The sequence below is a fragment of the Typopeltis vanoorti genome, chromosome 9 (genome assembly GCF_054136105.1).
Source record: "Typopeltis vanoorti isolate ZY-2024b chromosome 9, IOZ_Tvanoo_1.0, whole genome shotgun sequence".
In the NCBI taxonomy this organism is placed as follows: domain Eukaryota; kingdom Metazoa; phylum Arthropoda; class Arachnida; order Uropygi; family Thelyphonidae; genus Typopeltis; species Typopeltis vanoorti.
The window spans coordinates 145421462-145439048 of record NC_143557.1 but is presented as its reverse complement, the minus strand read 5'-3'; the positions used below and the strand labels follow the sequence as shown (position 1 = coordinate 145439048).

Here is a 17587-nt window from a genome sequence, read left to right as displayed (position 1 = left end):
CTAAATGAAACAAGCAGTGATGACAGCACAGTGATAAAAAACACTGACCAGGCATGCAGTCAGGAATACATATCCATACTTGAAGTAGAAAAAGCCATCAAAGGCTTGAAATGTGGAAAGGCAGCAGGAGTAGATGATATTCGACCAGAAATGCTGAAGTATGGTGGTATAAGAGTCTTACAGTGGCTGCACTGCATAGTTCAGAAAGCTTGGACAGAGGGACGAATTCCCGATGATTGGAGTAGAGCTCTCATAGTACCCATATATAAAAAGGGAAATAAAACTGAATGTGAGAATTACAGAGGTATTTCCCTACTGAGTGTTCCTGGCAAGATCTATGCAAGTATACTTGAGAAACGGTTGAGAAGAATTGTGGAAGAAAAACTTGGTGAAGAACAAGCTGGATTCAGGCCGAATAGAGGCTGTCAGGATCAGATCCTCACTTTACGACAAATAGTCGAGAAAGCATGGGAATATAACAAAGATCTGTATTTAAGTTTTGTCGATTTGGAAAAGGCATATGACAAGGTGCCAAGAGAGAAGCTATTCAATACGCTGCAGTTATATGGTGTCAATGGGGCATTATATCAAGCAATACTTAGTCTTTATTTGAGTTCTAAGTCAGCAGTTAGAATTGAAGGAAGTACAGGAAGATGGTTTAATGTTAAATCTGGTGTGAGACAAGGATGTACATTATCCCCTCTGTTATTCATTATCTATATGGATCACATTATGAAGGAATGTGGTATTAAACCTGATATCAAAATTGGAGATGTTAATGTCAGCTCTTTGCTTTATGCGGATGATGTTATACTTCTAAATAAATCCGCTACAAGTCTGCAGGATTCTCTGACTAAATTGAATAGCTGTTGTAATAGATATGGTATGAAGGTCAGCAATAAAAAGACAAAGACAATGAAAATAGGCAGAATCATTGAAAATGTCAACTGTGTTGTGAATAGAGAACCTGTGGAACAAGCAAAACATTTCAGCTACTTAGGCACAATTTTTACTGAAGATGGTAAACTAAATATAGAAATAGACAACAGAATCAGCAAAGCTGGTATCGTGGGAAGTCAATTGAATAAATTCATATGGAATAAGAAAGAAATTAGTCGGAACACTAAATTAGCTGTATACAAGACTGTGTTCAAACCAATTTTAACTTATGGATCTGAGAGCTGGGTCAGAAGTAAAACACTTGACCAAAGACTAGAGTCTGCAGATATGAGAGTCCTGAGAAAGATTAGAGGCGTGAACAGATGGCATCAATGGCAATATCATATTAAAAATGAGGATATTAGGAAAGAACTTGACATTGTCAGCATCCAGGAATGCGTTAGCAGAGCTAATCTCAGATGGTATGGTCACTTAAATAGAATGGGAGAGGAAAGATTAGCAAAACAAGTGTTCTCTGCCAGGTTGGCAGCAAAACGACCCAGAGGAAGACCAAGATATAGGTGGATTGATACGGTACAAAGTGCCTTAGAAAATAGAAATATAAGATCTAATAATGTTGGAGTCTTGACAAGTAACAGACTGATTTGGAGGAAAATTGTAGATAGGAAGTTAGTAATGATGTAATTTTTTTCATGTAGTACTGTCATATCCTGTACACCCCTTGAGGGTACATGGCAGGAATTTGATGATGATGATGATGATGATACTCTACCATTTTTTTATGTCAAATTCAGGGATTATCTTAAATTTTGGCTTCAGTTCACATAATTATTACTATTATTATTACTATTATTACGGGCAAATCCAGGGAGTCATTAGACTCATCGAGGGAGGCCCCAAATCATATTCATCACAACTATCTGACATTCATACAGTATCTATCATACTTCGCCTTAAACTCATTCACTGTCACAGCATCCACTACAGACTCAGGGAGCGCATTCCACTCATTCACTACTCTAAAAGTAAAGAACCCAGCTCTAACACCTTTACTAACCACACTTTTGCCCAGTTTCCATGGATGTCCCCTAGTACTCCCACAACCAGCCCTGTTCTCAAAAATATCTTCTGAATTAATTTTATAGAAACCTTCAGTAATTTGAATGTCTCAATCATATCTCCCCTCCTCTGCCTATCAACCAATTTTTGCAACCCACAAATCCTCAACCTGTTCTCATACGGTTCATTCCACAGACCTGCTATCATCTTGGTCACTAGCCTCTGGATCCTCTCCACATCCTCCCCATCAAGAAGAAACCTAGGTGACCAAATCTGAGCACAGTAGTCTAGATGGGGTCTTATCAAGGCTCGATAGAGAGGAACAATAACCTGCTTGTCTCTGCTTGTCAACGTATTCTTCAGCAACCAAGTGATTTGATGAGCTGTTTTGGTCACTTTTGCAATGTGTCCCCTAAATTTCAATTCCCTATCCACCAACACTCTTAAATCTCATGCCTCATCAATTTCCTGGAGCAGGGTTCCACCAATGCAGTAAACTGCCTCCAATCTTTTCACCCCAAAATGCATAACCTTACATTTTGCCACATTAAACTGACATCCCTTCTCCTTAGCCCAGACCTCCAATCTATCCAAATCATCCTGCAAAATTTTGACGTCATCTGCATTCACTATTGCCCTACCCAACTTCGCATCATCTGCAAACAAATGAACTGTTCCTCTCAGATCATTTCCTATATCATTTATGAACAAATTAAACAGCAGTGGTCCAAGAACAGATCCTTGTGGCACACCACTAGTCACAGGCCGTCTTGTGGACTCTACTCCCGAGTAAACCACTCTCTGATATCTCTCCGTCAACCACCCTCCTATCCATCTCACCAACCCTATGTCCATTCCCATATGCTGCAATTTACTGATTAGAATTCCATGTGGAATCCTGTCAAAGGCCTTGGCAAGGTCCAGTAGAATCACCGTAAACCCATTACCCTTATCCAGTTCAGCCGTCACTGTGTTATAATACGTGAGCAAGTTACTGAGGCATGACCTACCCTTCACAAAACCATGCTGTCCCCGATACAGTATCCCATTTTCTTCAATCCAATCTTGTATTTTCCTTTTGACTATTTTCTCTAAGACCTTTACAATGATTCCTGATATGCTAATCGGTCGGTAATTTACAACAGCAGTCTTGGAACCACCTTTATGCAGTGGAACTATTTTCCCCTCTTTCCACCCGCTCGGGACTAACCCAGACCCGAGACTCAAATTAAACAAAATGGTCAAGGGTACTGACAATTCTTTAGCTGCTTCTCGTACAACACGAGCTGGTATACCATCCAATCCCACAGATGTATTGACATTGAGGTTATGCAATAGACTACTCACCTCCACTTCATTAACCACAACTCCCGTATAATCTACTGGTTTATTCGTTTCTGCAATGTCACCACCTTGATGATATACTTTTGCAAAGTGCTCACTCAGTAACTCAACTATCTCAACTGATTCAGTTACCTCCCTACCATCGGCATTCTTTAAAATCAATCTGCCATGTACATTTTTCCTTTTACTTGCTACATATCTAAAAAACTGTTTAGGATTCTCTTTAGCCTGCATGGCCAATGTTCTTTCGTAATCCTTTTTTGCTTTTCTTACCACACTCGTCACCCTTCTGGCCTGCGCTTTATACCGTTCATGTGCCTGCCGGTCACCCTTCTCCTTAAATTCCCTCCATAGTTGTTTCTTTTTTTGCAACTCAAGCTTAATGGTGTTATTCATCCATTTAACCCCTACTTGATTTATTATTCGGACTCTAGGTATACAGTCAGCCATTGCTTCATGCAAGCACTTCTTAACTACCTCCCATGCACTATCAACTTCTAGTCCTTGCAGTTGTACATGCCATGGCACTGAACCAATCAAACTCCTAAGCTTGTCATACTTTCCCGCCCGATAATTCCACATGTACCCTGTCTTAATTGAAAATTCTACACCTTTAGCCACCTCCCAAGTTAAGACCCTATGATCACTCTCACCGATTGGTGGCAATGTGGTCATATTTGTTACAGCCAAATCCTCAGATGTAATTACTAGGTCAAGCACTCTCTGACCCCTAGTATTTTCCATTACATGCTGTCGCAGATAGTTATCCCTTAATAACTGCATAAAATCCAGTTCCTACCTCCCATGTGTCCTCTCCTCACTCCAATCAATGCGACCATAGTTGAAATCTCCCATAATAATCACCCTTCTTCCACCAATTTCTTCTATTTGCTTGTGCATACTGTCACCACCATCTTTTCCATCACCTGGTCTATAGCAGCACCCAATTGTATATTTAGTTCTGCTAGCCACAATCTCACACCAAATGGCCTCAAATGTGCTCTTTTCTCTATCCTGCAATTCAACTTCTATTCTCCTTGGCTGGAGCTCATCAGCTATCATCAACAATACTCCTCCCCCCATTTTATTCTCTCTGTCATTCCTGAACACACTATACCCATCACATTCAATCCCACTAGTTATATCATCTACAGTCAGCCATGTTTCACTAATACCTATAACCTGTGGTCTGGAAGTGCCAACCATGGCCAAAAACTCTTCCTTCTTGTTCCTAATACTCCTAGTATTAGTGTACATGAATTTAAGACCCCCATTAGCCCCAACCCTACCTTGATGCCTTATATTAACTATCCCACTCTGATTTGTTGTCCTTATTTGCTCTGGCATATTATATTCATTCTTACATTCAACTGCCTCCATAAGGACTGTATCTCTACCCACCCCCCCTAACAAATCTAGTTTCCCTGAATTTGCACATCCACTACATTCAGCAACACTTTCTCAAGTCTTCTTACACCGTAACCATTCAAATGCAAGCCATCCATCTTATATAGATCCTTTCGCCCATCAAACTCACTCCACACATCCACAAATTCCACACCACTCGTCATACATAACCCACGCATAAAGTCATTTGCAATTATAGCCCTCCTTTTAAACATTTCACTGTCATACCGTGGCAAAAGACTAATCATTCTAACTCTCTCACTCTTTTCTTTTGCTACCTCAAACAATTCATTCAGGTCTTCTATCATTTCCATTTTATCTCCTTTCAAATCATTCGTACCTGCCACAACAATCATTTCTTTCACCCTTTCCTTTTGCTCTCTAATAGACGCAGTTACGTCCTTTATGGTCGCACCAGGTTGGTACGATTTTGTCAAATCCTCTACTAACACACCTCGTACTAACGAGTCTCCATACAGCACTCTATCCTTCATTTTGTTCATGTTCACATTCATACGTCTATTTTTCCTGTCATACCTTTTATTATTGGTTGGTTCATTCAGTCTACTTTTGTTCATGCACTCTAGCTGCTGTTTTGCTCTTTCTATCGCACTATTCAACAACGCGATCTCACTCAATGTATCTATCTCATCTTTTTTGTTCTCTGAGAAACCATTTATACTATCATTCACACTTTCTACATTCACACTCTCACAATTTTCATGTACAACTTTGCCGTTTCTTGTCATATCCCTATTTCCTTCATTTTGAAGGTTGACAAAAATATCACACTCACGATCCGAAATACGCTTCAATTCCGCATTCTCCCTACATTTTCTACACACATTCAATCCTTTATCATCATCTAACCACACTCCGACCGCACTCCGCAAAGCGTACATTTCACAGCTAGTACACTGACTCATTTCTTTTATGCTACCGTTCTTTGATAACGATGGCGAACCTTCATTACTGGCCGCCATTTTCCTACGCACAGGTGCCATATTTATCCGTAACGTGTTTTGTCAAATTAAACGTTATAACACACCAAAAATAGACGCACTAAAATACGCAAGGCAAATAAAACAAAACTACACAATATTAAGTAATTTGTATCGATAACTGAAAATGATACTTATCTTATCTGGAGCTTGCACGAACACTACTCATTACGAATTCATCTAGCGGCGACTTCCGACATAGATTATGTTATAAAACACTTTAGTACACTAACCACGTTAATAAAGCTCTAATAATATACCAAAATTAAACACTTAAGTCCCAATTAAGGTAAAGACAAATAATATCTCATGAAAGCATTTTAAAAATGACTCAATGCAGTAATTACATATTATTTAAATATCCATATATATCTTAACATGAACAAACCTTTCAAAGCCTGCCATTCTGGTAACTAATGCATCGAGCTTTTTAACCTATGAGTAAAGTACAACGGATAGTTAAATCTGGGGTAAATAACAACTATAATTTATGATGCTTATTTCATAAAAAATTTCATGTAATAAACATTATCATAGGTGTTAATAATTGATTAGGGACTTTATAACTCATAATTTCAAGTGCGTAAAGAATAACTTTACTTCCTTCTATATGCAGACGATTATTACTGCAGGTAGAAATTCACCCAAATGAAAAATTATGCTGCAAATAACATTTTTTTTTTTTGTACTTGTTTCTGAAATTAAAAGTTTAGTCCACAAACTACCAGGAACCCTTTCCATAATGCATAGCAATATACATGTCCAAAATGAAGTGTGCTTTGCATTATGGAATACTGAGGCAATTGAGGTTAAATGAACCATCTCTATATACAAATATATAAATTGTGAAGACTTCTCATGCAAAATTTTGTTTGCTAATGCTTGGGTAAAAGTTAAATCAAGAACTTAATTGCTCATCCAATATAATATACTTCATAAGTATGTGAAAAAAAAAAAAAAAATCCACGGCTATCTCTGATCCAGAATATTAAAATAATATGGCGATATTTGTAAAACGATGAGACTCTGCATTGATTATTTAGCCTCAGTATTATCTAGGAATTACAGCAAGTATTGTACGTCCACACTTCATAGAACTGAGCTTGGCAATGTGCCAAGAATAATCAATTCATGCTGAAGGGGAGAAAGAAATAAAGGATGTACGAATTTGTCACCAACACGCGAAATCAGTGCTTTATATGTAAATTTTCCAACTTTTGTACAAGCAAAATAGTTACTACTTTTAAGAACTAGAATTTTAATAAAAGAAAAGCTAATTTTCTGACGTATAATAATAAACACTCATCCCACGAAACTCACTGATTACCCTAATATCGAAATGGTTTCTTCTTCTGATATGCACAGAAGTGTCGAAGAGTCGTGCATCTGTGAGCATACAGTACTTAGTTTTTCTTTTGTTCCTGGTGGGATGCCCAATAACAAGGAATTATTTTCCACCAAGCATTAATAAGACTGCTGAGAACGCAGAGAATATCTGCACTTTGTGATTTCTTTTGGCTGCATCACAGCTAAATTTTGCAGTTCTGTAGTTATAGCATTTACTAGTGGCATGGAATTGTTTCTCTATCACAGGTTTTTTTTACTTTCTGTATCATCATGATTTTTTTTCTTATAACTAAATACAGAGTTATTTTGATTCTGAGAAAACAGTATCAATTCCTCAAAGGATGAGAACTCTGCAAAATGAAATTGCAGGATGTGAAAAGGAAGACAAGTGACTGAGGTTTTAAAAGAGATAGTAATCATCACGAACCATAGGCGCACTGTCAGTTGGTGTACAATGCCTCCTTCACTAACCTCTTCCACCTTTCCTTGTCCAATGCACAGTGTCACAGTTTCTGTAATCCCATTCCACACCAGTCCTTTATGTCATCTATTCATTTTCTGTATGGTCTACCTTTTCTGTTTACACTATCCATAATACCAACATGAATGTCTTTAACTTCCAATCCTTGCTCATTCTGCAGATGCATCCAAATAATTGCAGCTTCCATTATAATAATCTTCTGCATTAAATTTTCCTTTAGTTGTATCTTCTGATAGAGCTCTTCATTTGTGATTTTCTGTACCATTCTTAGAATCTTCCTGTAACAAGTTCTTTCAAATGCCAAAATTTTTTTTCTTGGTTCCTTATTTATTACACATGTTTCAGATCCATACAGTATAACACTAAAGATGCATGTTTCTAGTACTCATTTCTAGTACAAATTTCATTTGCAGGCTGATCACTTAACTTTTCCAGATGTTATCCATAGCCTTCCGATTTGATCTTCCCATTACAATCCTGATCTTTATTTTTTTTTTACACTCCAAGTCATGTGTCATTTTACTTCCCAAATATGGGAATTGTTCTACACTTTCTATATCAACTCCATCCACTTGTATCTTTTGTTTCAAGTTCTTCTCACCAAATACTATGGTCTTTGTTTTTTCCAAGTTCATAACAAGTCCAAATCACTTCTCTTCCTCATTTAATAGTTTCAATGTTTTTTGTAGTTCTCTTTTGTCTTCTTCAACAATAACATCTATGAATCTCAGACTGTTCATTCTCATCCAGTGTACTGATATTCCTTTTGCATCTTGCTTGATTTTATCCTATTGCTCATTCTAAATGTGAAATGAAAATGCTTGGTGATATTGAGCCCCCTTGTCTAGTACCTCTGCTTGTTCTAAACCATTTCCCAATTCTTCACCAATTACAACTGCTGCCATTGGATTCCTATTAACATCTTTTAATTTTTTCTATCAATTCCATAGGATTTTAGCACTACTAATGTCACTTTCTGGTCGATGCTGTCAAATGCCTTTGGAAAATCAACAAAGCAAGTACAGGCAGCCCTCAGTTTACGACAGTTCAATTTACGCTGATTCACAATAACGGCAGATGTCTGTGTATGCTTTCTTACCGTAGTGTGGTCCGACTGAGAAATGACACTAGCAGGCACTCTAGTGTCTGAGTGTTTACTGAGATACTGCGACGCATATGTATCAAACCTAGTTTTACTGTTGAATCTACATAATTGTTCCAAACCATTTCCCCAAATCCTCACCTATTATAACTGCTGCCATTGCAGCAGTTATAATAGGTGAGGATTTGGGGATTAATTTAAACACATACGTATTTAAATTGATAAAGTACGTAATTACATACGTAATTTTCATCCCAGCTGGGACGTTGCCCGGTTAAACAAGGTCCCCATTGTTTTCAACAGGGAACCAGGGCAAACAGCGAAAAGTCAGCTACTGCTGGAACAAACCCTGAAACACACCCCAACTCAATATCACCAGAGTTGAAGATCGGTACTATCACCATAAGAAGCATAAATTGCAAAGAAATGGAGTTACCTGAGGAATTAGATAAGTACCAGATCGACATAATAGGGGTGACGAAAACAAAAAAGACCAAAACTGGTGAGATCTTCCTGAGCAATAAATACAAAATGTTATATTCAGGAAATGACAATCAAGGAAAAGAAGGAGTAGCCATAGTATTCAGCACAAAATATGAGGCTAATCTTCTTGAATGGCAGGTAGTCTCAGGTAGAGTGATGTGGGCAAATATCAGAATGGGAACTGGACAATTAGATTTATTTGTGCTTATGGTCCCACAGAAGGTTCTACTAAAGTAGAAGTGGAGGAATCTTTGATGCTTTAGAAAAAGCAACTGACACATTGAAAAAGGAAAAGTTGGTTCTTGTTGGGGATCTAAATAGGAAATAATTGTGAGACATAGAAAAATATTTTGGGAAAATTTGGAGAAAAGAGCAAAGCTAATAATAATGGCAAATATTTGTTGGATTTCTGCTCAGGACATGGACTGGTTATTACTAACACCATGTTCCAACATAAAAATGTGCACAAATTCACATGGAGAGAGAAGAGGCAAGGAATAAGAAAGGTCTCATTCACTATGTTATTGTTGATAGTGATGTTTTCTCCCTGGTGCAGGACACCAGAGTGTACAGAGGATTTGAAATTGGAAGTGATCACTATTCAGTCTTGAGCAGGATAAAATTGAATTTCATATTGAAAAGAATAACATATAAGAAAGTTTTAAAGCGAATAAAAATTGACCAGCTCTCAGATGTGAACTGAAGACTAAAATACACAAAGATTATTGAAGAAAAAATGAAAGTGTTTGAGAACAGGAACCAAATCTTGGAGATTCAGCCAAACCTTGAAGAAAATCCTGATTGATTCAGCCAGAGATGCATGTGGCGAGGTTGTCTGCAAGGATAGAAAAATCAAAACTCCATGGTAGACACAGGAAGTTAAAGAGGCAGTGACGGAAAAGAAGAAAGTATATCAAAAGTTCCTTGCAAATAAGTCAGCTTGTGCTCTTGGAGAATACAGAGACAAATTTAAGAAAGCTAAACAGTGTGTAAAAATAGCTAAACAAAAGTCATGGGAGGATTTTGGCAAGAACATAGAAAATAAATATCATGAAGGTGGCAATATTCTGGAGGTTGTTGAAGAAGCTCAGAAAAGAAGGAAAGTGTGCCGTAAAAGGAAATAGAATTGATAAAGGTGACATGAAAACAGGAGAAAAAGATATCCTTGAAGTATAGAGTAATTACTTCGAAAAATTGCTAAATAAAACAAGCAGTGATAGCACAGTAGTAAAAAATGCTCAACAGGCACACAGGCAGGACTACATATTCATACTTGAAGTAGAAAAACCAATCAAAGGCTTGAAATGTGGAAAGGTAGCAGGAGTAGATGATATTTGAACAGAAATACTGAACTATGGTGGTATAAAAGTCTTACAGTGGCTGCAATGCAAAGTTCAGAAGGCATGGACAGAGGGACGAATTCCCGATGAATGGAGTAGAGCTCTCATAGTACCCATATATAAAAAAAGGAAATAAAACTGATTGTGAGAATTACAGAGGTATTTCCCTGCTGAGTGTCCCTGGTAAGATTTATGCAAGAATATTTGAGAAATGGTTAAGAAGAATTGTGGAAGAAAAGCTAGGTGAAGAAAAAGCTGGATTCCAGCCAAATAGAGGTTGTCAGAATCAGATCTTCACTTTACGACAAATAGTCGAGAAATCATGGGAATATAACAAAGATCTGTATTTAAGTTTTGTCGATCTGGAAAAGGCATATGACAAGGTGCCGAGAGAAGCTATTCAATACGCTACAGTTATATGGTGTCAATGGGGCATTATATCAAGCAATACTTGGTCTTTATTTGAGTTGTAAATCAGCAGTTAGGATTGAAGGAAGTACAGGAAGATTCTTTAATGTTAAATCTGGTGTCAGACAAGGATGTACATTATACCCTCTTTTATTCATTATCTACATGGATCATATTACGAAGGAAAGCGGTATTAATCCTGATATCAAAATTGGAGATGTTAATGTCAGCTTTTTGCTTTATGCAGACGATGTTATACTTCTAAATAAATCTGCTACAAGTCTGCAAGATTCCCTGACTAAAATGAATAACTGTTGTAATAGATATGGTATGAAGGTCAGCAATAAAAAGACAAAGACAATGAAAATAGGCAGAATCGTTGAAAATGTCAACTGCGTTGTGAATGGAGAACCTATAGAACAAGGAAAATATTTCAGCTACTTAATAACAATTTTTAGTGAAGATGGTAAATTAAATATAGAATTAGACAGCAGAATCAGCAAAGCTGGTATGGTAAGAAGTCAATTGAATAAATTCATATGGAATAAGAGAGAAATTAGTCAGAACACTAAATTAGTTATATACAAGACAGTGTTCAAACTAGTTTTAACTTATGGATCTGAGAGCTTGGTCAGAAGTAAAGCACTTAACCAAACATTAGAGACTGCAGATATGAGTCTGGAGAAAGATTAGAGGCATGAACAGATGGAATCAATGGCAATATCATATTAAAAACAAGTATATTGGGAAAGAACTTGACAGTCAGCATCCAGGAATGTGTTAGCAGAGCTAATCTCAGGTGGTATGGTCACTTAAACAGAATGGGCGAGGAAAGATTAGCAAAACAAGTGTTCTCTGCCAGGTTGGCAGGAAAATGACCCAGAGGAAGACCAAGATATATGGATGAATCAATACGGTACAAAGTGCTTTAGATAACAGAAATATAAGATCTGATAATGTTGGAGTCTTGACAAGTAACAGACTGATTTGGAGGAAAATTGTAGATAGGAAGTTAGTAATGATGTAAATTTTTCATGTAGTACTATCATATCCTGTACACCCCTTGGGGGTACATGGCAAGAATTTGAATTGATGATGTAATTACATACCATGTCTGATAAAAGAAGTGCAGAAAAGTTAGCAGAACTTAGTGTTAAGAAGGCATGGCAATCAATCGCACTTGAAAAGAAGATGGAGGTGATTCAAAGAATGGAAGATGGGCAGACACATGCTAATATCTGTAGATGTATGAACTTACCTCCATCTACTGTTACTACAATTATGAAAAATGCAGATAGAATAAAACAGTCTGTGCAACAATTTACAGCAACACTAAATGCAAAACATGTAAGTTGTAGCAGCGGTAAACTTCATGAAAAAATGGAAAAATTTTTATCATTATGGGTAGATAACTTGAATCAGAAAAACATTCCTCTGGCACCGGCTGTTATAACTGAGAAAGCAAAAACAATTTCTGAGGATATTAAAATGACAGATGGAGGCGAAGAAACATTTTTAGGAAGCAAAGGTTGGTTCATGAGATTTAAGTCTCGAAGTAAGTGCCATAGTGTCAAATTATGTGGTGAGGCGGCAAGTTCAGATGTTGCGGTAGCGGTTGCTTTTCCTAAAGAATTTCAAGACTGTGCAGAACAAGGAAGTTATCCTCCTGATCTCATTTTTAATGTTGGTGATGCTTTTGTTGGGTGCAAATGTCTCCGGAACTTTGAAGCTCAAACCAATGTTACTGTACCATTCACAGACACGACGCACCTTCAAGGGTCTAAAAGCCATGCTGCCAGTCTATTGGAAATGGAACAAGAAAGCTTGGGTTACACAAGACGTTTTTATAGATTGGTCCACAAATTATTTTTGTCCTACCATGCTTCGCATCTGTAAAGAAAATGATTTGCCAGCCAAGGCATTGTTACTCTTGGATAATGCCCCTTGGATATCCTCAAAACCTTGCTGAAGTAAGAACACCATTGGATGTCAAGATTGTTTACGTTCCCAAACACAACATCGCTTTTGCAACCAATGGATCAGGGGATTATATCAATCATTAAAGCCTATTACTTCCATATAACATTTATGGAAATGGTAAGAGTCTTGGACACTTCAGGAAAAACTATTAAAGACTATTGGCAGTCATTCGATATTTTGAAGGGCATTGACAACATCAAGGCAGCTTGGAACAAAGTGTCAGCAAGCAAAGTGTTTAAAAGGAGCATGGCGAAAACTTCTTCCAGCATTTATGCACGACTTCGAGGAATTAGAGTAAGAGAAGAGTGTTACTGAAGACATTACCAAGCTTGCGCGAGAGGTGGGATTGGACGATATTACAGCTGAAGCCGTGACAGAAGTCTTAGAGAGCCATGATAAACCGTTTTCCAATGAAGACTTAAAAGAATTAGCTGAGCAATTAAGTCAACATCCAAAGGAGGAGAATGAACACGAAGAAGTTCTCAGAAAGATATAAAAATGGCCAATTTACAGCGTATCCTTGCAAGCATAGAGACATTGACTGATGAACTCTGCGAAATGGACCACGATTGGGAACGGAGTCCGAACATAAAAAGGAGTGTAATTGCATCTATTCGACCTTATGCTGAACTTCTTAAAGAAAGAAAAACTAGACAGTTAACACTGGATACTTTTTTCAAAAAAATGCAGGTGATCCGAAACCAGGAACTTCAACACAGAAATATGTAATATCTTTTCGAAGTTTCATGTTTTTTGTATATAATTTTTTGTTTTCGTTATTAATAATTTTATTTTAAATTCAAATATATATCAGAGCTTTAAATATAATAATGTTACACATAAGTTAAGTTAAAGGGAGATGGTAAATCCCATTTTATTTTAAGGTTAGTGACGGAGCTTGCTCCATCTTTGTTTGGAGTTGCCCTGGTGTTGTACTACCCAAGTAATCACTTACACTTGGGCTTGCCGATAGTTTTTTCGGCATGAAACTCTATGGATTCAATGGATTTCGATCCGAGTTTCGTACCTGGCTATAAAATAAAACGGGATTTACCATCTCCCTTTAACTTAACTTACGTCGCCAGTAAAATAGCCTTTTGGCTTATTATAGTAATGTTACACATACTTCATGTGCATATTTTTTGACTGCACGGAACATAACTTTGAACCTGCCATTAAAATTGGGTTTGTTTTACGCTGATTTGGTTCCTGTTTTTTTCAGGAACGGAAGTGAGGCGTAAACTGAGGGCTGCTTATATATGTTTCTGTTTTTTCTCCTGGCTTTCTCTGCTATTAACCACATTATCAAAATCTGTTAAATTGTACTTCTATCTTTCCTAATCCTGCTTGCTCATCTGCAAGGTATGTTTCCAATTGTATTCTCAATCATTCTATCAATATCATCATCATCACCACCTTACCAAGGCAACTTGTCAAAGCAATTGTTCTATAATTTTTACATTCTAGCTTATTTCCTTTCTTGTATAATGTCACTAATATTGATTTGCTTCATCGACTTCGAGAAAGCATTTGACAAAGTCCAACATGTTAAAATGATTGTACTATTAAAAAGAATTGGATTAGATGGTAAAGACATCAGGATCACTGAAAACTTATATTGGAACCAAAACGCATCTGTTCAAGTTGATGACATTATTACAGACTCCATTAACATCAAACGAGGAGTAAGGCAGGGATGTGTGCTGTCACCTCTTCTTTTTAACATCTACTCAGAAGCCATATTTCAAAAAGTCTTGGAAGGAAGAAAGGAAGGGATTAGTGTAAATGGTGAAATCATCAGTAACATCCGATATGCCGATGATACAGCTCTTCTGGCTGACAATATTCAGGATCTTCAAAATCTTTTGGAACTAATAAATGTAGAGAGTGAAAAAATGGGATTAAAAATAAATATCACCAAAACTAAATTCATGGTCATAAGTAAGAAACCAATTCTTAATTTAGCACTTTCTTTAAATAGGAAACAAATAGAAAGAGTGGCAAAGTTTAAATATCTCGGATGCTGGTTAAATGAAGATTGCAATCCAGAAATGGAAATAAAAGTTAGAATTGAAATGGCAAGAAAAAGTTTTCTCTTGATGAAATCAACACTGTGTAACCACAGTTTAAACTTAGAGCTTAGAGTACGCATGGTTAAATGCTATGTATGGTCTGTACTGCTGTATGGTGCAGAAACTTGGACCTTGAAGACAACATCAATAAAAAGACTTGAGGCCTTTGAGATGTGGTTATACAGACGAATGTTAAAAATCCCATGGACAGCAAAAACGTCCAATCAGGAAGTACTGGAACAAATGGGGAATTCACATGAACTTTTAGATACCATAAAAAGAAGGAAAACTGCATATCTTGGTCACCTACTTCGTAATGAAAAATATAAGATACTTCACAATTGATTATAAAAGGGAAGATAAATGGAAGAAGAGGACAAGGAAGATGAAGAAAATCTTGGCTGGCAGATATCAGACAGTGGACTGGTATGAACTCTGAGAGACTGCTCAGAATAGCTGAGAATCACTCAAAATTTGCCAAGGTGGTCGCCGACCTCCGATAGGAGATGGCACTCAAAGAAGAAGAAGAATATTGATTTCACCCACTCCTCTGGCATTTTCTCTTCCTTCCATACCATATTGCATAGCTGGTGCATTTCTGTGACCATACTTTTGCTACCATATTTAATCATTTCTCCAGTGATGTTATCATTACCAGAACTGCTTTTTCTACTCTCCTCTTAAAATATCCATGTCATACTCATTACCTGGTGGTGATATCTGCTTCAATTCTTCAATCAGTTTCCCAACTCCATCTAAATCTAGTTTTTCTTCATATAGCTCACTACAATTTTATCTTTATTCATCAATACTTTGCTTTTTATCTTTAATTGTGATCAGTTTTGGTTGCAACCTTCTATTAATGGTTCTAATCATTCTGTACACCTCCCTAGTTTTGTGCTATCCATAATGCTGCTCTATATTACTGTAATGGGCTTTTAACATTTCATCTTATCCATTCTGACTGCTTTTTTCACTCATTACACTTTCTTTAATATTGCTTCTCTATTTGTTCTGATGTATCTCTTCTTATCCTCAACATTCTCTTCTCCTGAACTAACTTCAATGTTTCCTGTCTAATTCACTTCTTGATCTTCTCTTCTGGTACTGTTTCTTCATCTGCGTCTTTTATCACCTTCATCACTTCTTTCATTCTTAGATTCAATTTTTTTTTTCTTTTTCCATGTTCTTTTGTTTCTCCTTGACTTAATCAGATTTTTTCAGTTTGAAATTCAGTTCCTAAGATTCGAATCATCCTTGTTTTCAAACTTTCATTTTGTTTCTCTTTAATTTCATCAATGCATCAAAACCTTTCTTTTAGTGTTGCACGGTGACCTGCATTCATTTTAAAAATTATGGACTTTACAACATTGTGTTATAAAAACTCTTTTAATATCCATGTTTCGATCTTCATATTGAGATCATCATAATCTAGAGCATATACAATTATACAGGACAAGTTGAGTTACATTACATACAATAAGCTACAGAAACAATAATTAGATCATAAGTTATTCTACTGGCATGACCTCCAGTGAAAAAAAAAAAAAAAAAAATTAATTATTTAGAAACTACATCAAGCTAAATTCTATTTATGATAACATGAATAAACATTAAGATGAAAAGCCAAACGGCTATTTTTTTCTGGCGAGGTTGATATAAGTTAAGGAGATAAAAATCCCTTATTGTTTTTCAGTCAGTAAGCGAAACTAAGATCGAACACTACAATCTGTAACGTTTCATGCTGACGAACTGTCAGCGTATCCAAGCGTAAGTGACCACTTGGTAGTGCCACACCACGGCAACTCGTTGCAAAGGTGAAGCAAGCTTCCTCACTGTTCTTGATATTTTCTCATAATGTAAAACACAGCTCTTAAGAGATGTAGTACTTGGCACTACCAAGTGGTCACTTACGCTTGGATACGCTGACAGTTCGTCGGCATGAAACGTTACAGATCGTAGTGTTCGATCTTAGTTTCGCTTACTGGCTGAAAAACAATAAGGGATTTTTATCTCCTTAACTTATATCAACCTCGCCAGAAAAAATAGCCGTTTGGCTTTTCATCTTAGTTATATACTATGTTATAATATAATGTAACATAGTGACACACCTTTCGGTCAATCGTATAGCAAAAGTATGTAAGTTTTCTTCACTTAAACTCTGATATTAACTAGGTCTAGCTACTCACTGATGAGACCTCAAAAAAGGTTGAAACCGGCCTGGGTAGTGACCTCTCCTCATAATGTAAAACAGTACTACATCTCTTAAGAGCTGTGTTTTACATTATGAGAAAATATCAAGAACAGTGAGGAAGCTTGCTTCACCTTTGCAACGAGTTGCCATGGTGTGGCACTACCAAGTGGTCACTTACGCTTGGATACACTGACAGTTCGTCGGCATGAAACGTTACAGATCGTAGTGTTCGATCTTAGTTTCGCTTACTGGCTGAAAAACAATAAGGGATTTTTATCTCCTTAACTTATATGAATAAACATTCTTGCTTATAGATAGTTTTCTTTCAGTAACAATGATGTCCTATTTTTAGCATTACAATTGTTATTTTTGATTTAGGATTCTGGATTATCTATAGTAATGTTTATAGTTACTCTTAGAGAGGAAGGTTCTGTGGATCAAATATGTGCCTTCCATATGTTTGGAATTT

General features: G+C 36.8%; 1 protein-coding gene across 1 annotated transcript in view; it reads right to left on the bottom strand.

The window, feature by feature from the left end:
- Positions 1 to 17587, bottom strand: part of Adsl (adenylosuccinate lyase) — a 219023-nt gene that overhangs the window by 115467 nt on the left and 85969 nt on the right. Inside the window, exon 6 of the mRNA XM_090397737.1 lies at positions 6100 to 6146. Within this exon, the coding sequence (XP_090253863.1) occupies positions 6100 to 6146 (47 nt within the window). The remainder of the gene's footprint in view (positions 1 to 6099; positions 6147 to 17587) is intronic.